Source organism: Scyliorhinus canicula, chromosome 16 (assembly GCF_902713615.1).
Source record: "Scyliorhinus canicula chromosome 16, sScyCan1.1, whole genome shotgun sequence".
Lineage (NCBI taxonomy): Eukaryota > Metazoa > Chordata > Chondrichthyes > Carcharhiniformes > Scyliorhinidae > Scyliorhinus > Scyliorhinus canicula.
Window position 1 is genome coordinate 115,921,029 of NC_052161.1, and position 27,514 is coordinate 115,948,542.

General features: G+C 48.9%; 1 protein-coding gene across 8 annotated transcripts in view; it reads right to left on the reverse strand.

The window, feature by feature from the left end:
- The window catches only part of LOC119950617 (rootletin-like), a 136,616-nt gene that overhangs the window by 90,348 nt on the left and 18,754 nt on the right, over positions 1 to 27,514 (reverse strand). For 5 of the 8 annotated variants that reach the window (XM_038773210.1, XM_038773209.1, XM_038773211.1 and 2 more), the window contains exons 3-9: positions 25,619 to 25,767; positions 11,834 to 12,025; positions 11,198 to 11,281; positions 8,681 to 8,781; positions 5,368 to 5,533; positions 2,840 to 2,946; positions 1,278 to 1,505 (exon numbers count right to left, since the gene is read on the reverse strand). In XM_038773210.1, the coding sequence (XP_038629138.1) occupies positions 1,278 to 1,505; positions 2,840 to 2,946; positions 5,368 to 5,533; positions 8,681 to 8,781; positions 11,198 to 11,281; positions 11,834 to 12,025; positions 25,619 to 25,753 (1,013 nt within the window). In that variant the 5' untranslated portion in view covers positions 25,754 to 25,767. Of the gene's footprint in view, positions 1 to 1,277; positions 1,506 to 2,839; positions 2,947 to 5,367; positions 5,534 to 8,680; positions 8,782 to 11,197; positions 11,282 to 11,833; positions 12,026 to 25,618; positions 25,801 to 27,514 lie in introns of all 8 variants that reach the window. The other 3 variants (XM_038773206.1, XM_038773207.1, XM_038773205.1) reach the window with 1 other exon arrangement.

The following is a 27,514-nucleotide window of genomic DNA, read 5'->3' on the forward strand; positions in this document are numbered from 1 at the left end:
TGAGGATTATGTTGAAGAGTTTACACTGAGGGTTATATTGAAGAGTGTTGCACTGAGGATTATGTTGAAGAGTATACATCGAGGATTATATTGACAAGTGTTGCATTGAGGATTATATCGGTGAATGTTACACCAAGGGTTACATCAGAGACTGTTGCACTGAGGGCAATGATGAATGCCACCTGCATGGGTTTCCTCCGGGTGCTTCGGTTTCCTCCCACAAGTCCCAAAGATGTGCTGTTAGGTAATTTGGACATTTTGAATTCTCCCTCTGAGTACCCAAACAGGCTCTGTAGTGTGGGACATGGGGCTTTTGACAATAACTTCACTGCAATGTTACTGTAAACCCACTTGTGACAATAAAGATTATTATTATAGTAGCCAACAAAATGAAAACTCCCATCATTCAGCTCACAGGAAGATGGAGCTGCCCAGATCAGTTAAAGCCAGTCTTTCGACGCCATCTGCTGCCATGTTTGATAACTGCAGCATCAAGTGCACGGATCAAAATCATTTTTAAGGTTGCATTTGTAGAACAAAATGCAGCATCCGGCAAAACTTGCTTTGCAGCCTCTAGCTATTGTGAATCTGTATACATAGTCAGGGCTCATCCTGAAGGGGACAGTTTCACTTCATTTTGCTTCAAAGTCAAGTTAGACCCTTAGCTTCGACAAACAACCGCACAGGTTTAATATTGGTGTCCGAATCAATGAATTGTGTAAATGCACCCTGAAAATTAAAGTGGTAGGACAACAAATGAATCTCGGAATCTGTACTTGCTCAGTGCAGTCGACTCAATAGGAGGAATTTATTAAAAGATTGTTAACTCCCCAACCTGGACCATACTTTATTTGACTATAAGGCCACCCCTCCTGGACAATATCCAGGTTTGGGAGCTATTGCCCTTTTAATTATTTCTCTCTCTCCTCTCATGGAAGGCTTCTTTACGGGATAAATCACGCACCTCCAATACCTCATCCATCAGGCCTGTTCATCCTGGGAGAGGTTCACCGATCAGCATCAACAAGTTATTCAACCATGGAAGGAATCATGGCTACATCCTCAGTCGACATCCTTGTCCACACACTTGCCAGCAGGGGTCACTGTATAGCACCCAAGCAGCAGGCAGCAACACTGAATGACTCAGAGCCACACTCTATGGTAAAACTACCCATTGAGAAATCAGGGGAGCATCAAGCTGACTTGGCATTTAAGTGTTTTTACCATATCCTGTGAGGCGAAGTGACTGACTCTTGAGGCAATTGTGCTGCACACACCTGACGTTCTGTTCGGCCTTTTCCCGGTCGTACTTGGCTTGATGCTGGATCATCTCCCGCACCTTGTCCCGGAGCTGCTCCTCCAGTTGTGCCAGCTGGCTCGACCGCCGCTCCAGCGCCACAGTTGAGCTGGTCTCCGACAGGCACAGGTGGCCGCTCAGGTTCAGGCACGAGGCGTGAATCGTGCGCGATGATTTCGCCAGGTCATTCCTCAGTTCGGAGAGATCCCTGGAAAGATCACAGACCGTTTCACCTCAGGCGAAAGAGCCCTCCCAAGCCGCCACTCTCCCCACCCCACAGGTCAGGCACAGGAATACATTTATTACCTTCGAGAGCATGGCCAACCTGCCCCCCCCCCCCCCCCAGTGCTTCCAAATTAAAGGCTCAATCTCAATACGCCAGCACACATTTCTTTTTCTTTTCCAATCAAGGGGCAATTTAACATGGCCAATCCACCTACCCTGCACATCTTTGGGTCGTGGGGGTGAGACCCAGGCAGACACGGGGAGAATGTGCAAACTCCACACGGACAGTGACCCAGGGCTGGGATCAAACCCGGGTCCTTGGTGCCGTGAGTCATCAGTGCTAACCACTGTGCCACCGTGATGTCCCCCCCTCCCCCCACAACAACACACATTTCAATCGCACCCAGTTATTTACAGCAGGATCAGATCCTCAGTTGAGCTTAAACAAGGTTGAAAGGATGAACTGATGCCCAACATTTGAGCCTGTCTTGGTAATTCTCCTTCCCCATGATTGTTCTGATTGACATTGGGCTCCAGAGTCTACAGGGAATAGCTGCTCATTGGTGTGTCACACAAATGGCCATTCCTCAGCTGTTAACCTTGGCAGAAACATTGTACGATATACTTCAGAAGGAGGCCATTGGGCCCATCCTGCCTGTGCTGGCATTGATAGTAGACATAGTTCTAATTCTGTCTCATATAGTTTCATCCCCATTTCTTCACGTGTCTATATAATAAGATCTCTGCTTCAACAACCAACTTTAATCAATGAGCTCATGGGGTTTACCAGCACATTCTGACAGCTGAATTTTGGAATAGAGTTTGGACTCTGCTAACATAACTATTCCCAATATATTTAATCTTCTGCAGCATCTTAACTCCATTTAGCCAACATGGCTTTGCAACACCCCATGCAATTACCCAATGAAAATCTATCAAATTCAATTTTAAACACTTCATTTAGATCACCTCTCAAGCACCCGCACTGTTGGTTCAGTACTCGACCAAGTGGGTGCATCCCGTTAAAGCTGGCCGTTTTGGACATCACACCGCACAGATTATTGAGAGAGTTGGTGGACAGTGATTGGGAGCATGAACTCGAGTTGACTTCCCGCCCCCCCCCTCCTTTAGATCTGCCAATTGTAGCCCCTTCCAACACAGGATGGAGTGGGATGATGTTATGAGTAGTATAAAATCCTGAGCTCCGCAGGACAAGGCCAAACGTCAGTAAACCCAAACCCGGAGAGTCTTCCGGCAACTCCCACCACCCGACCCCTCATCACCAAACGCTGTGTAAGCTACACCGCTGTGTCTCACCGTTCACTGGCCGATTTTATCTCGCAGAAGTGACGCCTGAAGCCCACGACCTGCCTCCAGAGAGTCAGCAGGCGGTTGTGTTCATTGCTGAAGTATGTGTTAAAGGACTACAAACAATCAAAGACACAGAAAGGTTAACGCACTGATTCACTGACTCAGGATCCCCGAGTGGCATTAAAGCCCACAAGGAATTCAGGTTGGTGGGGAAGGGTTATCAGAGAGTGATACAGTGAGAGGACTGGGGGGTGCAATGATGGGAATGGGATATATCAGAGCTTTACAATCAATTACATACAACAGTGATTACACTTCAGAAAGCAACAAAGCAAATGTGGCAGCTAATTTGAGCACAAAAGATCCCACAAACATATGATAATGATCCAAATTATGTTTTTATAATGTTGATTGCAGCGACACAGTAGCACAGTGGTTAGCACAGTTGCTTCACAGCTCCAGGGTCCCAGGTTCGATTCCTGGCTTGGGTCACTGCCTGTGCCGAGTCTGCACGTTCTCCCTGTGTCTGCGTGTGTTTCCGTGGGTGCTCCGGTCTCCTCCCAAAGTCCAAAGAAGTGCTGGTTAGGCGGATTGGCCATGCTAAATTGCCCTTAGGTTAGGAGGGATACTAGTTTACGGGGATAGGGTGGAGTGGTGGGCTTACGTGGGGTGCTCTTTCCAGGAGCCAGTGCAGACTCGATGGGCCAAATGGCCTCCTTCTGCACTACAAACTCTATGATTCTATGATAAAGGTTGGCCGGGGCACCATAGCTGACTCCTCAGTTCTTCTACAAAATAATGGCAAGGGATTTTTCAGATCGGATCAGAAATGGCATCACAGAGCAAAGACAGCACCCCTGACTGCCTGCCAGAGTGCAGTAAAGAATCAGTTCAGATTTACAGTGAGAAAAATGAGTATATTAGACAGTGCTACGTGAAGGAGTGTGGTGCATTTCATATTACAGTGAGGACCGGAGGGTATATTACAGAGGTAGTACTAACAGTTTATTTGTGCGTGTTAAACTGAGGGCTGTATCAGAGAGTTACACTGAGGGCTGTATCAGAGAGAGTTACACTGAGGGCTGTATCAGAGAGAGTTACACTGAGGGCTGTATCAGAGAGTTACATTGAGGGCTGTATCAGAGAGAGTTGCACTGAGGGCTGTAATAGAGAGAGTTACACTGAGGGCTGTAATAGAGAGAGTTACACTGAGGGCTGTATCAGAGAGTTACACTGAGGGCTGTATCAGAGAGAGTTACACTGAGGGCTGTATCAGAGAGAGTTACACTGAGGGCTGTATCAGAGAGAGTTACACTGAGGGCTGTATCAGAGAGTGTTACACTGAGGGCTGTATCAGAGAGAGTTACACTGTGGGCTGTATCAGAGAGAGTTACACTGGGGGCTGTATCAGAGAGAGTTACACTGTGGGCTGTATCAGAGAGAGTTACACTGGGGGCTGTATCAGAGAGAGTTACACTGAGGGCTGTATCAGAGAGAGTCACACTGAGGGCTGTATCAGACAGTTACACTGAGGGCTGTATCAGAGAGTTACACTGAGGGCTGTATCAGAGAGAGTTACACTGAGGGCTGTATCAGAGAGAGTTACACTGGGGGCTGTATCAGAGAGAGTTAAACTGAGGGCTGTAATAGAGAGAGTTACACTGAGGGCTGTATCAGAGAGAGTTACACTGAGGGCTGTATCAGAGAGAGTCACACTGAGGTCTGTATCAGAGAGAGTTACACTGAGGGCTGTATCAGAGAGAGTTACACTGGGGGCTGTAATAGAGAGTGTTACACTGAGGGCTGTATCAGAGAGAGTTACACTGAGGGCTGTATCAGAGAGAGTTACACTGAGGGCTGTATCAGAGAGAGTTACACTGAGGGCTGTATCAGAGAGAGTTACACTGAGGGCTGTATCAGAGAGAGTTACACTGAGGGCTGTATCAGAGAGAGAGTTACACTGAGGGCTGTATCAGAGAGAGTTACACTGAGGGCTGTAACAGAGAGAGTTACACTGAGGGCTGTATCAGAGAGAGTTACACTGTGGGCTGTATCAGAGAGAGTTACACTGAGGGCTGTATCAGAGAGAGTTACACTGAGGGCTGTATCAGAGAGAGTTACACTGAGGGCTGTATCAGAGAGAGTTACACTGAGGGCTGTATCAGAGTCTAACATGGCCCCGCCTAACTGGAGTGGAGTTTGCACATTCTCCCTGTGTCTGCGTGCGTCTCACCCCAACAACCCAAAGATGTGTAGGGTAGGTGGATTGGCCACACTAAAATTGCCGTAATTGGAAAAAAAATATATATAGATATTCATTGTTCCACATTAGGTCTGCCTTATATATGTGCCTTCTGGTCTCCTCTATATCTCACTGTTTCCCATATGCTTCCTCTGTAACCCACTTCCCCTGTTATTTATGTGATATTTTGAAGGCCTTGCAGTGCCCGGACAAGATCAGCAGCAGCCGGGTCTGACTGTCGTACTCAAATATTATAAATGCTTGGGAGTCATTGCACTGTAACTCAGTGTACCTCTTCTTCCTGTCTCCATTCCAGCTCCTTCTGCTCGAGTTCCTCCCGTGCCTTAGTCCAGTCGGCTGTCAGTTTGCGAATGTCCTCACTCAGGGCAAGGTTAGCTGAGTTTGCCTGGTCCAGCTGTTCCCGGAGCATGGAGTTCACTTGGGCCAGGCTGGCACTTCTGAAACCAGAGCACAGATACATCAAACTAAACCTGCCCACTCAGTGCTGCAAAAATACTAAACATAATTTCCGCAAGTGTTCGGAAAAACTTGACGGAAGGTCATCGACCTGAAACGTTAACTCTTGTTTCTCGCTTCACAGATGCTGTCCGACCTGCTGAGTATTTCCAGCATTTTCGTTTTTCATTTCAGGTGAAGTATCATCACTCCACAGGTATTACGAGGGCCCCTGGGATTGTAGGAATATTTACAGAGCATTCCTGAGATTGTGGGAATATATCTACAGGGCTTCCCTGGGATTCTGGGAATATATCTACAGGGCTTCCCTGGGATTATGAGAATATTATTTTTTCTTTATTCATTGATGGGATGTGGGCATCGCTGTCTCAGTCAGCATTTATTGCCCATCTCTAGTTGCCCTTCAGAAGGTGCTGAGCCGCCTTCTTGAACCGCTGCAGTCTCGTGGTGTAGGTACACCACAGTGCTGTTAGGGAGGGAGTTCCAGGAACATTTTAAAAATATAAATTTAGAGTACCCAATTCATTTTTTCCAATTAGGGGGCAATTTAGCGTGTTCAATCCACCTACCCTGCACATCTTTGGGTTGTGGGGGAGAAACCCACGCAGCCATGGGGAGAATGTGCAAACTCCACACGGACAGTGACCCAGAGCCGGGATCGAACCTGGGACCCCGGCACCGTGAGACTGCAGTGGAGTTCCAGGTTCTTGACCCAGCGACAGTGAAGGAAATGAATGAAATGAAAATCGCTTATTGTCACGAGTAGGTTTCAAATGAAGTTACTGTGAAAAGCCCCTAGTCACCACATTCCGGCGCCTGTTCGGGAAAGCTGTTACGGGAATCGAACCGTGCTGCTGGCCTGCTTGGTCTGCTTTCAAAGCCAGCGATTTAGCTCTGTGCTAAACAGCCCCGTGGGATACATTTCCAAGTCAGGGTGGCGAGTGACTTGGAGGTGAACCCCAGGTGATGGAGTTCCCAGATATCTGCTGCTCTTGTCTGTCGAGATGGTAGTGGTTGTGGGTTTGGAAGGTGCTGCCTAAGGAACCTTGGTGAGTTTCTGCAGTGCATCTGGCTGCCACTGTTCATCAGTGGTGGATGGATTGAATGTGTGGAAGGGGTAACAATCAAGCCGGCTGCTTTGTCCTGGATGGTGTTGAGCTTCTTGAGTGTTGTTGAGCTGCACTCATCCAGTCAAGTGGAGAGTATTCCATTACACTCCTGACTTGTGCCTTGTAGATGGTGGACAGGCTTTGGGGGGTCAGGAGGTGAGTTACCTGCCACAGGATTCCTAGCCTTTGACCTGCCCTTGTAGCCACAGTATTAATGTGGCTAGTCCAGTTCAGTTTTATGATCAATGGTAATCCCCAAGATGTTGATTGTGGGGTATTCAGTGATGGTAATGCCATTGAATGTAAGGGGCAATGGTTAGATCCTCGCTTGTAGGAGATGGTCATTGCCTCGCACTTCTGTGGTGTAAATGTTACTTGCCACTTGTCAGCCCAAGCCTGATATTGTCCAGGTCTTGCTGCATTGGGACATGGACTGCTTCATCACCTGAGGAGTCGCGAATGGTGCTGAACATTGTGCACTCATTTACGAACATCCTCACTTCTGACCTTATGATGGAAGGGAGGTCATTGATGGAGAAGTTGAAGGTGGTTGGGCCTAGGACACTACCCTGAGGAACTCCTGCAGTGATATCCTGGAGATGAGATGACTGATCTCCAGCCACCACAACCATCTTCCTTTGAGCCTGGTATGATTCCAACTAGCGGAGCGTCTCCCCCCCACCCCCAATTCCCATTGACTCCAGTTTTGATAGGGCTCCTTGATGCCATACTCGGTCAAATGTTACCTTGATATCAAGGGCAGTCACTCTCACCTCACCTCTGGCATTCAGCTCTTTTGTCCATGTTTGAACCAAGGCTGTAATGAGGTCAGGAGCTGAGTGACACTGGCAGAGCCCACACTGAGCATCCGTGAGCAGATTATTGCTGAGTGCTGCTTGATCGCACTGTTGAGGACTCCTTCCATCACTTTGCTGATGATGGAGAGCAGACTGATAGCCTTTCCAGTATCCAGTGCCTTCAGCCGTTTCTCACGCGCATTGAGTTAAATTGTCTGAAGACTGACATCTGTGATGCTGGGGACCTCCGAAGGAGACCGAGGTGGATCATCTACTCGGCACTTCTGGCTAAAGATTGTTGCGAATGTTTCAGCCTTGTCTTTTGCGCAGATGTGCTGGGCTCTTCCATCATTGAGGATGGGGATATTTGTGGAGCCTCCTCCTCCAATGAGTTATTTAATTGTCCACCACTCACTCGTCATGGGATTTTGTTGCAATTTGGTTGGATTGCGCCCAATACAAAGTTTACACCTGCTGTGGTGGGATCGGAACCCAGGTCCCCAGATCCCACTGTCACCAGACTCCTAAATGACCCTCTTATTGACTGACCTCATTAACACTACACTCTGTATGCTTCAACCGGTGTCAATGCTTGTGTAGTTACATTGTATATCTTGTGTTGCCCTATTATGTATTCTCATGTATTTTCTTGAATTTTGTTTAATTCCCTTTTCTTCCATGTACTGAATGATCTGTTGAGCTGCTTGCAGAAAAATACTTTTCACTGTACCTCAGTACACGTGACAATAAACAAATCCAATCCAATCCAATAGTCCAGCGGCAATATTACTACATCACCGCGTATATTTACAGGGCTTCCCTGAGATTGTAGGAATATTTACAGGGCTTTCCTGAGGTGGTGGGAATATTTCCACAAGTCCATGAGATTGGGATAATTATAAAGGAACCTGGTGTGGATCAACACACACACAAAATTTGAAACTCCTGGTTTAGGCAGGACCTGGGGTCAGTTCTGGAAAGAGGTGATGGTTGAGTATATGGTTCAATGTTTTTTTCATTGCAGGGGCAGTAATTCCCCCCCCCCCCCCCCCCCCCCCCCCCCCCCCCCACATTAGTCGAGGGTTGTGCGGAGTTTCTTCTGACAGACCTGCATAGAAAAATCCTAAATAGATTTCCAGGTAATAGGTTTAGCATTTTGCTACATGTGGGAAACCCCACTTCAAAATCCCCTGGGTCATATTAATGTTGTCCACCCACTTGCCTTTGCTGTTCTTCCTCCAGACGGATTAGGGTGTTTTCCAGTTCATTGCTCTGTTCCTCTTCAGACTGCCGCAGTCGTGACTCTGTGAGGTCCAACTGGCTCTGTGAGGAGAGTACCGCAGACTTTAATTAAAACCAAGCGCACAGAGACGTGGGATATGGGCTGCGCTTTATGTCATGTCATCGTACGGGGAATGCGCTCAGGGGGATTTCCTCTGTGTTTCTGCGCTTTGGATAGCAGCAGGAATGTCCAGCAGGGAAAAAAATCCATGAATACACTTGCTACTTTTCAAGCAAGGCAATTCATCCCCTCACAGTCTGATCTAGACCCCAGTTGGAAATTGGGAGTCAGGTGTGAGGTATCTGGGGGAACCAGGTAAAGAAGTGCTGCAGACGTTAGTAATCCTCACATTCCTTTGGATATCTGTGATGGAGTCAGATCCTAGAATCTAATCCCATTAAAAAAAAAAAAATGTGAACCTTCACTGTAGTGAGATTATTGCATCCCTGGGGTGTCAGGCTCGTTTGTTATATTTTAGAAAAGGAAAATAAAACACCAGAATGCTTATTTATTTTTTAACAATTAAAGGCACTTTTTGACAATTTAAAATCAGTGCCATTGCCCGCTGTCCTCAGGGTAGTTAGGGAAGAAACTGTCACCCCGTCTCCTTCTGGAATGGGTGTTTGCGTGCAGCAATGAAGTGTCGCTTGTCGAGGTTCATCTCGAGCAGCTCTGTAATCCTGCACCCTGGCCTTTAATGACAATTCCCAAGTATGCACACCGGGATAAACATCAACTAATGACTATTCCCATAAACATCAACTAAACATCAATGACTATTCCCATAAACATCAACTAAACATCAATGACTATTCCCATAAACATCAACTAATGACTATTTCCATAAACATCAACTAATGACTATTCCCAAGTATGCACACCGGGATAAACATCAACTCCTGCTGGAGGACCGTCAAGTCGGCGGAAGAAGCTCCTTTGCTCCACCCAATGCAACTTCAAGGACCAAGTCTTGTCGACAGGCATATTCCAAGGTCCAGGGTTACGTGCTGAACAATGCACAGAAACGCAGGACAGCTGTTGCAAAGGTTCAGTTTAGGGCCCTCCATCATACACACAGAGGGTCTGGAACCAGTGTAAAACCCCTTGAACTCATTTATCAGAATAATTTTAGTGCAATACTATTCTGATCACAGGGGTCCGGAGAAGGAACTAAAATCAATGGTTTGTTAAGTAAATGAATGCAAGGCCGCAACGCGGTGGACAGTACATCCAGTCCCAGCCGAAGATGCTGGTTCCCATCCAGGCTGACTTTTATCGGTCTGTTTTAACGAGCCCCGCTGTTAGGCCTCTGCCCCTCAGCGGGGGAGCTCATATTCCACAAGCCCCATGGGGAGATCAATTGGTTCGTCCCTGTGGGTCTCTTGTGGTTATTACAAATACAGTGCATTGGAACCCTGGAGTGCCACATGATGTATTTACCCAAAAGGACCTGTACCATGCTGTGTATACTTAGGACTCTTAAAATGTACTTTTACAAATACTTTTACATATACATTTTTGGATAAAAAAGTTCAATGTTTGATCTATATCTAAAAAGTTTTCATGTTAATGAAGTAGCAATGATACATTGATTGAAAACAATGGCCTGAATTCTCAGGATGGCAAGCAGTCGACATCTGGGCAGCACGGTAGCATAGTGGTTAGCATAAATGCTTCACAGCTCCAGGGTCCCAGGTTCGATTCCCGGCTGGGTCACGGTCTGTGTGGAGTCTGCACGTCCTCCCCGTGTGTGCGTGGGTTTCCTCCGGGTGCTCCGGTTTCCTCCCACATTCCAAAGATGTGCGGGTTAGGTGGATTGGCCATGCTAAATTGCCCGTAGTGTCCTAAAAAAGTAAGGTTGTTGGGGGGGGGGGGGGTTGTTGGGTTACGGGTATAGGGCGAATGTGTGGGTTTGAGTAGGGTGATCATTGCTCGGCACAACATCGAGGGCCGAAGGGCCTGTTCTGTGCTGTACTGTTCTATTCTATTCTATCTGCTCCCAGGTCCCTGAGGGGAGGGTTTCCCAAATCTGAAGAGACCTTTAAGTGGCCATTAAATGGCTACTGGACTCTATCGGGGCACGGGTGGGCTTCCTGTCTGAGGCCCTGTCTGTCCTACCATGAAATTATGTTTGGGTTCAAGTAGGTGGGACCCTGGAGAGAATCCCATCCATGCAATTTTACGCAGTTTAAAATTTTGGCCAATGACAATGTGCTTCTATATTGAATTATGGCAGACCAGGCTCAGGAAAAAACTTCCGTACAATGGATTAACTCAGATAGGTCCCATCACCATGGTAACCACCCATCTCTATTTAACAGGCTCATTCTATGGTAAGACAGCAGCATTGTAATAACACACAATGTCTTGGGTACTTTGCATAGTATTTTAGGGGGTGGGGGGAAACATTTAAAGGTGATTTAATTCATTGGAGCAACCTTTCCAGCATGCACTTACAGAGAGTCGGTGCTGTTCCAGCTCTGTGGCCTTTTCAATCAGTTGCTGCTCCGCCTCGCCACATTTCTTCTTGTACTGAAGCACCTGCCGTTTGAAGCAGCACAGTCAGTCCCACAATGCACAGGTACCACTCCTTAATGCACCAACTCAATCCCATAATGCACACTGCCAACCCACAATGCACAGCAGCACCACCACCCTTCCCTTTCATGAGCAGAAACTCACAAGGACAAAATAGACCTGGTTGAAGAAGGTCATTTGGCAAACCTACACCCATCTATCTCAAAAGGCTGTACAGTCACTCCCAATATACCATTCTTTGTGTCAGTAACCTCTCGATATCCATCTTAAATTTGCTTTTCCTGGCTTGAAAATGTTTTCCTGTGAAAGTAGCAATGCTAGCTGAATTAGAGTAATAGGTCACTGACTGAGAAAAGTGTTCAAATACCTGCCGTTACAAATTTCAGTCAAAATTACCCCCCTTTCGTACACACCCTTCAATTGATCCCTGATTACTATGTGATCAAATGCGGTTAGCATCAATTGGAAATCACAGGAAGCTCTCCATGCTTGAAAGAAGGGTTGAGACAGACAAGTCAAGCTTATAGACACACCCTGACAGCTGTATCTCTTTACCTTAGACTGAAGCTTCTGAACCAGTTGGGCCTGTCGCTGCTGGCCCTCCTGGTAAGCCTGAAGCTTACGTTTATAGGACGCCTGTTCCTCCTCCAGTCGCCGGCGTAGCTCGATGTTCTGCTGCGCCAGGCTCTTGTTTTCCAGACTTTCGCGCTCTCTCTCCCCTGTTTCTAGCTTCAGGGCCTGCTCCAGCTGTGGAGGGAGAGAGAAGAGAGCAGGCTGGAGCCATCAGTCAAGGCTGGAACATGTACACATCGGACTGTTCCATTTTCTACTTACAGACAGATCTGGTTCAACAAGATTGCTTACTGGTCCGTTATGTCCCGTTGGTCGAGTATTAAAGCATCCTCTGCAAGGTGGTGACTCTGGGACGAGGTACGGTGCCACAGGTCCCACCTGCCCTCTGCTGCCTTGCCTAAGTCACCAGATCTTCCTGCCTGGGTCTGGACAGCAAATGCTGGCTTGCTGCTCATGTGTGGGACAAAACGGATAAACCCAATCCTGATCCTCGCCTAATGCCCACTTTCCACCCGACGTCCGCCCCCGCTGCTGCCCATGCTGGAGATCAGCTAATTCTGCACAAAACGGTCCCTAGGGCCATAAACCACCAAACTACATGCGGCCCTAATCAGAGGCACAAACTCAAGACAATCAGAAAAGAGAATAAGAGAGCAACAACTGAAAAATTCTTGGCAAAGATGATTAGAATCTGGAATTCCCTGCCCTGCTGGTGTTTGAAACAAGAGTCCGTAAATCCCTTTAAAGGGATTAGAAAACAACTTGAAGAAAAATAAATAGAGGTGAGCGACCAGGAGACCGGGGTGAGACGGTGCTTAATACAGAGAAAAACACTGATTTTCTTTTTTATAAATTTAGTGTATCCAATTAATATTTTTCCAATTAAGGGGCAATTTAGCGTGGCTAATCCACCTACCCTGCACATCTTTGGGTTGTGGGGGTGAAACCCACGCAAACACAGGGAAAATGTGCAAACTCCACACAGACAGTGACCCAGAGCCGGGATCGAACCTGGGACCTCGGCGCCGTGAGGCAGCAGGGCTAACCCACTGCGCCACCGGTTGCCCCTGAGAGAAAAACATTGGTGTTGAATTAATGGACCAAATAAACTGTATGCGGCTTCAACATTCGAAAATTCTAAAACAAGAACTCCATTCAGGGAACTGGAAGGTCATAAGGTCATCTGGTGAAATATTGTGTCTACTATAGACTCATTAGTGTCAGTATAGTGTCTACGACTATGAAAACAAAGCATCTATAACAGTATTACTGCTAGTGTTTGCTTGATGTTGGTGAAAGCATCCACAGCTAATGCATGTGCCGGGATTCTCCGGTCCGCCAATCCCGGGGGGTGGGAGTATCCGGCTGAATTCTGCAGATGATTCCCGGTGAAGCCCCCTTGCAGGTCAAACATTGCACAAACTATGGGGTCGCCACACTCAGGAACTCTCCCTGCTGGTGAAATATGCCTTATTATGAAGGTTGAGATAATCCCCCCCCCCTCCAAGGACTCATGCTAGGGTCCTTGAGGGAGGAGTATTTGGTAAAACAGGATTTTGGAATATCTGATATTCAAAAGCAGGCTCCGTCCTCTTAGAGTTTCGCTTTAAGCTTAAATTCAAGGGGAAAGAAGCCGATCTCTGCCTGATGTTCACACGCTTCCAAGTTGGAATTATACTGCACCATCAGGGATAGTTGCTGAAGATATTTCTGGCAGTCCAAACTGCAAAGTATATTGTACTAAAAAGTCTGGGCGGGATTCTCCCAGTCCCGCGCCGGGCCGGAGAATCCCCGCAACCGTGCCATGCCGCCCCGATGCCGGCACGCAATTCTCTGGGCTGGACGGGCCGAGCGGCCGTTCTAAAAAGGCAGAGTCCCGCCGACGCCATCCACACCTGGTCGCAGCCGGCGGGAACTCTGCACGCAGAGTCGGGGGGGGCTACGACCCCGAGGGGTGCCTCCGATGGGGCCTGGCCCGCGATCGGTAGGCTGGCCTCTCGCTCCCCGGGCCTATTTTCTTACGCCCCTGAACTCCCATGTTGCGTCGGGCCCAGCACATTGAGGGAGGCCACGTCGCATGCGCGGGTTGGCGCGGCGCACAGGTCGCGCCGGGATGGGAGCCTGGAGAGCCGTGAACCGCTCCAGTGCCGTGCTGGCCCCCTGCAGGACCAGAATTGGTACTCCCAGCGGCACGTTCACTCTTCCGCCGAATGGGAGAATCCCGCCCTCTAAGTCCAACAGTGAGGATGTGAGGGCAGGAGCGGCTGCGTTTCCGCGGGCTTCAGTTCTGCTCATCTTTTAATCCGTCTTTTCATCCTTGTGCACATTTCTTTTTTGTCTTCTCTTGGTTTAGAGTTTATATTATGTCTGTTGAACTGTTGGTTGGTGTCTCTGCGTGATAGAGCCGAGGTGGAATGTTTAAATCCTTGCTTGCTCCTGGTGGTTGGAAGGAGCTGGGTTGGGGCCCTGCCTTAAGTGGCGCAGTTGCTTTTGAGCACGTTCCCGGCCGGCCAGGCAGTGTGGCGTGCACCGACGGATGATGGCTGCCTACAAAGAAGCTGTTTTGGCCAGAGATCTGAGCTCTGAGGTTGTTGGGGCCCAATTTTACGAATCGAGGGATGCTTTGTGGAGGCCATGAAGATGAAGCACGAGGAGGTTCGTGCAATGGAGAGAGCACTGTCCCAGGTGGGAGCCCACCTCCGCTCAGTTAAGTTCCTGCTACACGGCCTGCTGTTCATCCTAAAGGAGTCGGGAGAGAAAGAGAGGGGAAACAGGAGAGGAGTGCAGTTCAGCCCAGTCCTCGAGGTGAGGCAGTGGAAATTCAGAGCGGAGTTTGAGAACTGGGTGCCATATTTTGGGAATCTCGATCTGGAGGCTGGGCAAATTAGGTTCGATGGAGCACATCTCATCCTGTCTACGAGGCCCGATGTTCCAGCCACTTGTCCTGTGTTGTCCGGTTCTGTATGTCGGTCATGAGGGGTTGGAGGTGGCTGAGCTGATCGAGTCATAGAACTCACAGTGCAGAAGGAGGCCATTCGGCCAATCGAGTCTGCACCAGCCCTTGAAAAGAGCACCCCACATCAGCCTATGCCTCCACCCTATCCCCGTAACCGCGTAACACAGTAACCCCACCCAACCTTTTATTTGGACACGAAGGGCAATTTATCATGGCTAATCCACCTGACCTGCACATCTTTGAACTGTGGGAGGAAACTGGAGCACCCGGAGAAAACCCACGCAGACACGGGGAGAATGTGCAGACTCCGCACAGACAGTGACCCAAGCCGGGAATCGAACCTGGGAGCCTGGAGCTGTGAAGCAACTGTGCTAACAACGGTGCTACCGTACTGCCCCACTCTTTCGGAGGGTTGGTGCAGACTTGATGGCCTCCTTCTGCACTGTAGAGATTCTATGAATTTAAATCCTTTGCTTGACCTGTTCGCCATCTCTCCTAGCCCCTGTCAAACCCTCCGTTGTTGCAACATCAATTATCTAACTTTTAACATCTAAAGGCACAGGAGAGGTACCCACATTCGGGGCCATTGTGCCTCTTTGCTCTTCAAGCGCAAAGGCTTCTCCAGGGCTGTGACAGAAACAATGAAAACAGCAAAGTACTGACACCTCACATGTACCTCGACAAGAGTACAATCATCGAACATGCATTTTCAAGCTCTTTAATGACTCTAAGCTAAAGTAACTGCCTGCCCCCTTCCCAACCACAGCTTCACTAATGTTCTTCGGGGAAGGAAATCTGCCATCCTTACCTGGTCTGTCCTACATGTGACTCCAGATCTACAGCAATGTGGTTGACTCTTAATTGCCCCTCGAAATGGCCTAGCAAGCATTCAGTTTAAGGGCAATTAGGGATGGGCAATAAATGCTGGCCTAGCCAGCGACATCCATATCCCCTGAATGAATTATGTTTAAAAGGGGAGTAAGATTCACTCCACCATGTGAACATAATTCAGTCGGTTTCTCAACCAGCAACACAGTCAGGTTTCAACCTGTACTCAACCAAAGTTCCCACATGAACGTTCTGACAAGGGTTAAGGAACCAGAAAGAGGATTGGTTACCTAGGCAGATTGCTCGTCTTCCTAACCCAGAAGGGCAGATGTTAAGCCACTATTTAATTATAGGGATTTTTAAAAATTCCTTCATGGGATATGGGCATTGCTGGCTGGGTCCGTATTCAATGCCCGTCCCTAATTGCCTTTGAATGGAGTGGCTTGCTAAGCCATTTCGAAGGGCATTTAAGAGTCAACCACATTGCTATGGATCTGGAGTCACATGTAGGCCAGACCGGGTAAGGATGGCAGATTTCCTTCCCTAAAGGGCATTAGTGAATCAAATGGGTTTTTACGACGATCGACAATCACAGTCATCATCAGGCTTTTAATTCCAGACTTTATTGGATTCAAATTTCACCATCTGCCATGGTGGGATTCGAACCCAGAGCATTATCCAGGGTCTCTGGATTACTAGTCCAGTGATAATACCCACATCACTGCCTACCCTGTTCTGGTTTGTATGGTTCCACATCACATTACAAGAGCCAACGCTTTAACCAACTGAGCCACTGGAATTGTAACCCCCCTCCCCAAGTCTCAGGACTAACAAACACCGCACTGAGCTTCGTAACCTTGCCACCCCTTAGCCAGCATATCAATCCGAGGTCTGGGAATGGCCCAGGTAATAGTCCGTTTGCCAGGAAACTTCACAGTAAAGCACAGGGGTAACAGTCAGATAGGGCCAAATAATTGGGAGCCACATGGAGATCAGAGACAATGCACAAGAAAAAGACACTGCAAGCAAGGCTATGGAAGGAAGGGTAACTGGAAATTAATACTAAAGGACAAACAGATATTTTAAAATTAAACCGATTGTCAACACAGTTTCGGACGGGATTGATGGGTCACTTTAGAATAAAGCTCTGCAAATCAAGTTCCATTGTTAGGTGTCGGGCTAGATTGTTGTGTGGTGGTTGGGGCCACATTACTCGAGGACTCTCTCTTTACACTGATACACCGCCAATCACAGGCCGACCCTTTAATCACTGCCAGACTCATGCTGACATGGGATGTAATCCAGTAAACTCGGTTTCCGTAGCAACGCCCAGCACCAAATTCTCCATTTCAGACCCACCTCCTTGCCTGCATAACCCTCTTCTTTTAAAAGAAATATTCATTAGCACCAGAATTTATTGCCCCTCCCTGGGGGCATCCACGCGTGAACCACATTGCTGTAGGTTTGGAGTTACACGTAGGCCAGACCCAGTAAGGATGCCACATTTTACTCCCTAAAGGACATTAGTGAACTGGATGTTTTTTTTACAACAATGGTTTCATGATCATTATTAATTACAGATTTGTTTTCTCCCCATTGAATTCAAATTTCACCAGCTGCCATGATGGGATTCGAACCCGGGTCCCCAGAGCATTGCCCTGGGTCTCTGGATTACTAGTACAGTGACAATACCACTAGGCCACTGCCTCTGCACCTTCACATGCAGGCCGAGGGTGCACAGACATTCAGATGGTGTCGGGGGTTCAGGCTGCTCCTGGGCGAGTGAGGGGGATTCAGACATACTTACAAAGCTGCAGCGTAGCTCTCTTGTCTCTATGGTAACTGCTTAGGCAGGCAGTCCCTTGGTGTTGCTCTCAGAGCTCTAATTGTAAACAAGCTGACAAATTTAACCTTCCAGCTGCTACCTCACCAAGCTCGAGACTACTCCGACGGTACTCGGCCCAGTCCTTGTCCAACTCAGTTACTGAGCGAGACAGCACTAACACACCACTGGAAAAATGTTAAAGTCTTCAATGACAAACATTCTTCCTTTCCCCCTGCTGCAGGTATTGTTTTCTGTGGTGTTTAAGGTTCTCCAGACACCATGTTGGGGGACAAAGTGGCGCAGTGGTAATGTCGCCGGACTAATAATGCAGAGGCCCAGACTAATGCTCTGGAGATGTGGGTTCAAATCCCACCATGGCAGGGTATAGAATTTAAATTCTGTTACTAAAACTGGAAATGAAAAGTAGTCTCAGTAATAGTGACCTTATAACTATCATCAATTGTTGTAAAAAAGCTATCTGGTTCACTCATGTCCATGAGGGAAGAAAATCTGCCACCTTACCCCGTCTGGCCCACATAAGACTCTGGACTCCATAACAATGTGGTTGACTCGTAACTGCTCCCAAAGGCAATTAGGGGTGTGCAATTAATGTTGGCCGTGCCAGTTTCCAGCTATGCCCACATTCCCTGAAAGAATAAATAAAACCCAAGTGACCATTCTTCGGTTCTCCAGAAAGGTGCCATTTTTCTTTTTTTGAAATGAATCTAGAGTATTAAGGGGCAATTTAGCGTGAGGCGCTCTGTCGCGGGGCTCACTTGTGCCTGACACTGTGTCACCCATCTGGAGGACTCCCGGAATCTGGCACATCATAATCAAAGGTTCTTTTGTTTTTCTGTCTCTGTCGATAGTTCAGGCAGTGCCCTATTGCCCCCCCCTCCCCCCCAACACTCCGACTCCCGCCCTCCCCGCCCACCCTCCTTTCCCCTCTCTCCCCACCACCCCCCTTCCTTTCCCTTCTGTTGGTACAGAGGCGAGGGTATGGGGTCTCTCCAGGGCAAAGTTTAGTGCTTGTCCCATTTGTTTTTTTTTGTACATATGTGTTATGAACTGTTTTAATAATCAGAGTATCCACACACCCCTCCTCCCCGTACATTGGTACTGAGGGGAGGGTACCCTGCTTCTCCAACACAAAATTAGTGTTTGTACCATTTGGCCTTGTATATATTTTTTTATTGTTTTCATAAAAAGATATGGCCAATTCATCTACCCTGTGGGTGTGAGACCCACACAGACACGGGGAGAATGTGCAAACTCCAATGGACAGTGACCCGGGGCTGGGATCGAACCAGGGCCCTCGGCCTCACGAGGCAGCAGTGCTAATCACTGCATGACTTTCGCCCACCCACCCCTGTCATTTTTCAGCAGTTGTGTAACAGCCAAGGCTGGAAACATGTGTAGGTCCACCTGATTCCGCTTACTGTTTCTGAAAGGAGAGTCAGGTGGCATAAAATGTGCCCGCCCATATGCGAATGACCTTGGACAAATGACACGCCAGTGAGGGAAAATGGGGGTGTTTCCTGCCGTTTGTCTGGCTTGGGAGCTTGGGAGCTAGACTCAGGGAGCTGCTTGGCACTGTTCAGGTTTCATTCATTAGCAGAGGAAGCCTTGAAAGATATCACTGTGGAGGGGCTTATGTAAGGATTCACAGATGGCAGCCGTGAACAAACTCTAGCAGGAGAAATTAAAACAATGTTATTTTCCTCAGCACCTGTCTCCCAGTCTGGCTCCAATCCCTTGAAGGATCCCCCCCTTCCAGCTTTGCAAATGATCCTGGAACCCGAGAGATGGTTCGTTTCCGTGGCACAGAGAAGTCACAGTCCAACATGGAGTTGCCCCTATGTGGATACCCTAGGCTGGAGGCCAGTAACACATCACAGTGGAGCCTACTCCAGGTCCCACACACTGATTCCCACGGCGGCGGTGGGGATTACGGAATCACAATGCGGACTAAATACCTTGCCAATTTTCCCGTCCCTCAGCCAGGCCAGGATTTTCCGGTCCTGCCGTGCCGGGGACCGCCACAGGCGATGTGGCAGGCCAGCCGAAGGCCCACTGACGTTCTGCGGGCCGACGAAACCCCTGCCCCAACACACCGAGGTTGACAGCCAACACCGATGTCAGCAGATTAATAGCCTCTGAGCAAATACCCACAAGGGCCAAACCTTTTTAAAAATAAATTTAGAGTACCCAATTCATTTTTTCCAATTAAGGGGCAGTTTAGCATGGCCAATCCACCTACCCTGTACATTTTTGGGCTGTGGGGGCGAAACCCACGCAAACACAGGGGAGTGCCCAAACTCCACACGGACAGTGACCCAGAACTGGGATGGAACTTGGGACCTCGTCGCCATGAGGCAGCAACGCTAACCACTGCGCCACCGTGCTGTCCACACAAGGGCCAAACCTGAGACCTTCCTGGTCCATTTGGTTCAAGTTACTCACTGGGTAAAACTCGATGAGCCACTGCAAAGGGGACAATATTAATACTTATTTGTTCTCGTTGCCACTCGATTCTCTCATTTTCTTGTCCTTACTCCCTTTAGGTCTCTCCTGTTAATCTTCCTCTTCAAGGCACTGGAGTTTGGTTGCACAGGCAGTGCAGTGGCTTAATATCCAGGCATCAGGGAAATCCGTGCCACGTCCCTCAAAGTTGAATAGGAGCTCCCCATGTAAGAGGCGGAGATACACCACCTGGGGCTCGTCAGACTAGAGGATAAAAGCAGGCTGCAGTCAGGTCTGTCCTCCTAGTAGGGTCTACACTGGGAGTGAGGTGCAAGAATAACATCTAACTGGCGATGAGGGCCCGGGTTCGATCCCGACCCCAGGTCACTGTCCGTGTGGTGTTTGCACATTCTCCCCGTGTCTGCGTGGGTCTCACCCCCACAACCCAAAGATGTACAGGGTAGGTGAATTGGCCACGGTAAATTGGCCCTTAATTGGAAAAATGAGAATTGGGTACACTAAATTTTAAAAAAAAAAATTTTTTTTAATTTAAAAGAAAGAATAAATTGTAACTTGTATATATGTAAATAAATCTAGTTACTGGGGCAGCACGGTGGCGCAGTGGTTAACACTGCTGCTTCACGCCACCAAAGACCCGGATTCGATCCCAGCTCCGGGTCAGTGACCGTGTGGAGTTTGCACATTCTCCCCGTGTCTGCGTGGGCCTCAGCCTCACAACACAAAAAGATGTGCAGGGTAGGTGAATTGGCCACGCTAAATTGGCCCAGACACGTTACGGTTAAACTGTTAACATATGCTGCAATCTGTTAGAAATTCAAGATCTGACTTTGCCAAATGCCACAGAAACAACAAAACCATGGGTTCCCGCAGACTGTGCTGGGGGATGTGTGGGGGGGGAGGAGGAGGCGTGGATAGATTCATAGTTATTTTTGTCAACTCATTCCCCTCCCGTCTCTGCAGGCCCAGATGGTCCGCTCTTTCAATATTGCTGTCTTCTAGAAATTTCCATAGCAATAAGACTCCGCCATTCACTGGAACGTCAGTGGCCTCCCCGAGTGGCTGCCGCCATGGCAACTAAGCTAAGAATTGTGTTGTTCTCGTCAATGTGAATAGTCTGGGGTGGTGGTTGGGGGTGGGGGGAGGCACGCTTGCGCGGCTGCTGTAGGAACTGGAAGGAAGTCAACTGATTGCTGGGAAATACCAACAAAGCCGGGATAAAGCAAAGGGCTTGCAGCTTTCTGCCAGCCCCGAGGGAAGGGATTAGAGGGAATTAATATCCTGAAACTCAGTGTCTCCCAGGCTGGATCAAGCAGAGACAAAGAAACAATCAAATATTTTCTTCAAATGAGGGAAACAAATGTACAGAGCTGTGGGGAGTGAGTGGGGCAACCCCCATAGTCCTAGATTGCTCTGTGGAGAGCCAGCCTGGATTTGATGGGCTGAACGGTCTCCTATGCTGCAATGACTCTGCGCCCAGTTTCCATCAGTAAAATACAACTTGCTTTATCTCCCCCTCGAAGCACACTGAACTCAAACTCTATTGTGGGGAGCGGGTTAATGTCATTGTTGCGCGCAGCTCGAAATGTCTCGTGAGACGTCGTGATCTGGATCGCGCTCTCACTGGGCGAGATCCGGATCAGCATATTTAAATGAGCCTAATGCATTCACCGGATTCTCCCGCCACCCGGGACCCAAGGGCCTTGCTTGGGAGGCCGCACCAGGACACATTTAATACATAACAGCACCTGGGGGGGGGGGGGGGGGGGGGGGGGGGCTTCCAGGCCATTGGAGACCCTTGGGCGGTCAGACACAGAGCAGGGTGGCACCCTGACACTCCCCTGGACCTTGGCACTGCCATCCTTGGCACTTCCAGGCTGGCAGGGGCATTCCATGGGGTCATGGTGGCGCTGCCAAGGGTCAGAGCCTGAGGGGGGGGGGGGGGGTGAGCCATACCCATTAAAGGGGTCGTTGAGATGTTTTAAAAGGGGGAGGGCCTCAGCAACCCCATGGCGGTGTGCCTCACTTGGGGGGTGGGGGGGGAATGCCCATGTGTATGGGTGTGACATTTCCCATGAGTGGGGGTAGCTCACTTAGAGATTGGGGCACCCCTTCAAAGTAGCGGCCCGATCTCCGAGGAGCCAGTCTAGCTGTCGGGTTAAGCTCCCCAGTGATGAAAAGTTTCTAAGTGTGGGCTCCCGGAGAGAAACTTCCCAAGGCCCCCAAAAAAATGTCTGAAGTGTGGGTGAACACTGGTGTAGATCTCACCCAAAAAAGCTGCCAGGGAAAACCCGCCAAACCCAGCCGAAATGACACTTAGAAATGTTTTGGTTGATTTCTGCATCTTTTCAGGGTCTTTGTTTTTTTTTGCACGGTCCAAGTTTCTTCCCTCCACTGCTGAAAGTGAAAATCGTCAGCTTCACAGGCACCAGCCACCCTCTGGTACCCAACCCACTGGCCCTTCTCCAGGTGCTTCTTTGCATGAACCAAATAAACAAAATCAAGAAGCTGTGGAATAAATATAAAATGCAGTTCCTCAAAGGGATACTGCATCAAAGGAAACAAAATCTCCAAGGAAACTTAAAACATCAAAATAGAATGCGATTAAAGAGGTCGATAATACACCCCCACTCCCGGTGGTGCGCAGAGGATATGGAAAGCCTCGATGGTGCCGCCAGACACCGCGTGCTCCCTTTCCAGCTACACCTGGCATCAAATATAGCTGCGGAAGAGAGGCAGACTGGCGGATCAGGCGACCCCTTCAACCACCCGCTGCCTGGGCCTATTAATGGCCAGCTTGGATAGGCCCAGGAGCTGGCCCACAAGGAGGTCTTCCTCCCTCCATGCCAAGTGCTATTCTCCTTGTGTGTGTGCACTGACTGTAACAGTGGATGGGATGTTAGACCAAAACATTCCTTACGGTGAAGCCCCAATCCTGGTCTCACTCGATGCCCCCGTGGAGGTACTTCCTAGCTAAAGTTCTGAGATAGTTAGCAGGTGCAGGAGCTGGGCTGATTTCCCCTTCTCCCTAATCAATCCACATGCAGAGGCTCATTGGAGCATGGTATGTTTTTGCTGAGGCAGATTGCATTTTTTAAGGGAAAACTGGATATATATTTGAAACAGAGGTTAATACAGGGCTGAGAGGGCAGCACGGTGGCCTAGTGGTTAGCACTGCACCCCCACGGCGCCAGGTCCCAGGTTCGATCCCGGCTTTGGGTCACTGTCCGTGTCGAATTTGCACATTCTCCCTGTGTTTGCGTGGGTTTCACCCCACAACACAAAGATGTGCAGAGTAGGTGGATTGGCCATGCTATATTACCCCTTAATTGGAAAAAATTAATTGGGTACTCTAAATTTAAAAAAAATACAGGGCTGAGGGGCGAGAGTAAGGCAGCAGGATTAAGCATGGCTCCAGTGAAGCATTTTATCACAGATATGATGGGCTGAATGGTCTTCTATGCTGAAAATTGCTGTGGTTCAGCCTCAGATTAAACGAGGCGGCAAAGTGGCACAGTGGTTAGCACTGCTGCCTCTCGCGCCAAGGACGCGGATTCAATTCCGGGTTTGGGTGAATGTCTGTGTGGAGTTTGCCCATTCTCCCCGTGTCCGCGTGGGTTTCCTCCGGGTGCTCCAGTTTCCTCCCACAGTCCAAAGATGTGCAGGTTAGGTGAATTGGCCGAGATGAATCGCCCCTCGGTGTCCAGGGATGTGCTGGTTAGGTTGGGTAGTGGGGCTACAGGGATAAGGCAGGGGAGTGGGCCCAGGGAGGGAGCTCTTCCAGAGGGTTGGTGCACACTCAATGGGCCAAATGGCCTCCTTCTGCACTGTAGGGATTCTATGGTTCCATGGTTTTTTTAAACGGACATAAAGTCTAACTTTGTGCTAAAGTATTTAAGAACAAATGCATGCTTGCTCAAATCAGAACCACTTGGCCAGCACGGTGGCGCTGCAGTTCGCCTCACAGCGCCGACGTCCCAGGTTCGATCGCGGCTCTGGGCCACTGTCCGTGTGGAGTTTGCTGATTCTCCCCGTGTTTGCGTGGGTTTCGCCCCCACAACCCAAAGATGTGCAGGTTAGGTGGATTAGCCACGCTAAATTGCCCCTGAATTGGAAATAATGAATTGGGTTGTCTAAATTTAAAAAACAAAATCAAGGAAACACCTCAGGTTTTCGGGAAATATTTTATGGCTTGGGCTCTCTGACTATGTCGGCAACAATCTTGTGATCCAGAGGTTTGTGAGAAGTCTTAAATTCCACCGCATCAGCCGGGACTCTCTGAATATGTACGGCTCAACACCCCGCTGTTTAATGCAGCGGCCAACTGAGCTCAATGGGAAACCCGAAAGTGAAACCTAAAGTTTATAAGCAGTCAGGCCTTTAACGCACGGCAGCAGCTTGGAATGTGAGTGTGTGGCTTTAAATTGGTAATAATCAGCAATGCTGACTCTCGGGTCTAATCTACGGCGTGTTTAGACATGCCAATGAGTTACTCAAAAGGAAAGGCAAGCCCGGGCAGGTTGACTGCTGCTGAGCCACTGCCTCCACTCGCCAAGGCTGTGAAACCCAAGCACATTCCTCACAGGAGATGAATCCGTGGCAGCCGCATAAACACACCCGTCAATCCCAAACAAGGTGTCTGTGCCAAGTCATGGGGCAGCCACACCAGTGGGAGCACAACCAGTTACTTTCTACAATGAGCCCTCGAGTCAGCAGAACGAAAATCAGGCTGAAGGGTCAGAAATACATTTCTCGAGTTTGGTTATCATATTTGGAGGGGAGAAAAATTCAATTATTCAGCACCTTTCTGGAGCTCATGATGTCCGAAAGCGCTTTAGTTTACAGCCAATGAAGCACTTTTGGAAATGTAACCACTTGTTGTAATACATTATAACAAGCCCGGCAGCCAATTTGTGCACAGCAAGCTCCCACAAACAGCAATGTGATGCTGACCAGATAATGGCTCGTTTTGTTTGGTCGAGCGATAAATATTGGCCAGAGCACTGGGGAATAAGGTCCCTCGCTCTTCTTTGAAATTGTGCCATAGGGTTTTCACGTCCACCCCCTTGAGCAGACATGACCTCGGTCTAAAATAGCTGCCAAAGGACAGCACCTCCAACAGTTCAGCACGCCCTCGGTATTGCACCAAGATGTCATTCTAAATATCCTGAAGTGGGGTGTGAACCGTGTTCTTCTGACTTAGAGGCGAGAGGGAAACACACTGAGCCACATCTGACAGTGTATACCATCCCCGGGACACGATGCAGCAACTTTCCAAGGCTTCTTTGGCAGCACCTTACAAATGCATGCCCTTCACCACCGTGAAGGGCAAGGATGGCACCATCTCCTGATCCCCCTCCAGGTCTCACACTGATCTTAGACACATAATCACACTGCCGCTGGGTCAAAATCATGGAACTCCCATACCAAAGAGCACTATGGATTCCTTCCCCACATGGATTACACTAGAAGGTGATCCACCACCAACTAAAAGACAGCATGAGCCCGTTGCTTAGTGCTACCATGAACCAGTCAGATAAATGCCTTGACTACAGCAGGTCAGAGGCTTGGTATTCTTTGCGCTGAATATTTTGAAATCACACTGCCTAACTCGCCTCCGGTACAAAGTTGTTTCTTTCAGGCTGCGTCAACCCACAGGTGCTTTTGGTTCACTCACCCGCTCGCTGATGGCGTTGTATTTAATTGCCAGCTCATCTCGCTCTGCTCGGCTCTGAGCCAGGAGATCCTCAACACGGGATAACTCCTGCTGCAAGATACGATTCTCCTCTTGAAGAGGCAGCACAGACGTCATCTCCAGCGGCGATGCTACAGCACAGGGAACCAAGAAAACATCAAATCCTGCTAAACGTCAACTGGCTACTTCGAACGATTCCTGGGGATGTTGAACACAGATTGGTTATCCAATGTGTAACTGTGGTTAAGGATAACTCACCACGCTACTGTACAGAGTTATTGTTAATAGTGGAATAAGGCTCACTCCCTATATAACATATAATGTTATTGTTTAGTCAGCAGTGCACGGATCACCCCTCCTGTTACTGTGCATTCAGTGGGGCAAGGATCACTCCCGGAGTTACTGTATATTCAGCAGGGTAAGGATCACACACTGAGTTGCTGTGCATTTAGCAGGGTAAGGATCACTCATAGAAGTTACAGTGCAAAAGGAGGCCATTCGGCCCACTGAGTCTGCACTGATCCTTGTAAACAGCACCCTACTTAAGCCCATGCCTCCACCCTATCCCCGTAACCCAACCTAACCTTTTGGGCCCAAGGGGCAATTTAGCATGGACAATCCACCTAACCTGCTCACCTTTGGACTGTGGGAGGAAACCGCAGCACCCGGAGGAAACCCACGCAGAGACGGAAAGTGCAAACTCCACACAGACAGTGACCCAATGCCGGAATTGAACCCCGGATGCTGGAGCTGTGAGGCAACAGCGCTATCCACTGTGCCATCATGCTGCACCCACTCACGGAGTTGCTGTGTATTCAGCAGGTAAGGATCGGCCCTCCAGTTACTGTGTATTCAGCAGGGTAAGGCCCAGTCCCTGAGTTGCTTTGTATTCAGCAGGGTAAGGATCACTCCTCCAGTTACTGTGTATTCAGCAGGGTAAGGCCCAGTCCCTGAGTTGCTGTGTATTCAGCAGGGTAAGGCCCAGTCCCTGAGTTGCTGTGTATTCAGCAGGGTAAGGCCCAGTCCCTGAGTTGCTGTGTATTCAGCAGGGTAAGGCCCAGTCCCTGAGTTGCTGTGTATTCAGCAGGGTAAGGCCCAGTCCCTGAGTTGCTGTGTATTCAGCAGGGTAAGGCCCAGTCCCTGAGTTGCTGTGTATTCAGCAGGGTAAGGCCCAGTCCCTGAGTTGCTGTGTATTCAGCAGGGTAAGGATCACTCCTCCAGTTGCTGTGTATTCAGCAGGGTAAGGACCAGTTCTCAAGGCAAACTTTATCTTTTCCAGCCTGAGAAACTCTGCCAGGTCACTCACCTACACCCCCGGTTTCGACTACCCCCGCCCCCACCGAGTCCCTCTATTCTTTTTTTTTTAATAAACAATTTTATTGAGGTAGTTTTTGGCTTTATAAACAGTTACAGACACCATCAGAAAGGAAGCAAAAAAGGCAAAAATGTGCAAACATCCACGTACTTTCAATACTTCCATCGTAACATATTGCACAAGCCCGCTCCCCTCCCACCGGTACTACCCGCCATATTTTCCCTCCTACTCTACTCTACCCCCCCCCCCCCCCCCCCCGAGTCCCTCTATTCTGACAATATCCGTCTCCAGACTACCAGGGAGGCAAAGGCCAAAACATCGTCCTCTCCCACACCCTGGTATTCCGGGTCTTCTGACACTCCAAAGATTGCCATTTCTGGACTGGGGACTACCTTCACCTTCAGGACCTCTGATATAATGTCGGCAATCCCCTGCCAGAATCCCCCAAGCTTTGGACAGGCCCAAAACATATGGACATGATTCACAGGCCCACCCGCGCACTGTCTACACCTATCCTCCACCCCTTCAAAAACCCTGCTCATCCTGGCCATCGTCATGGATGC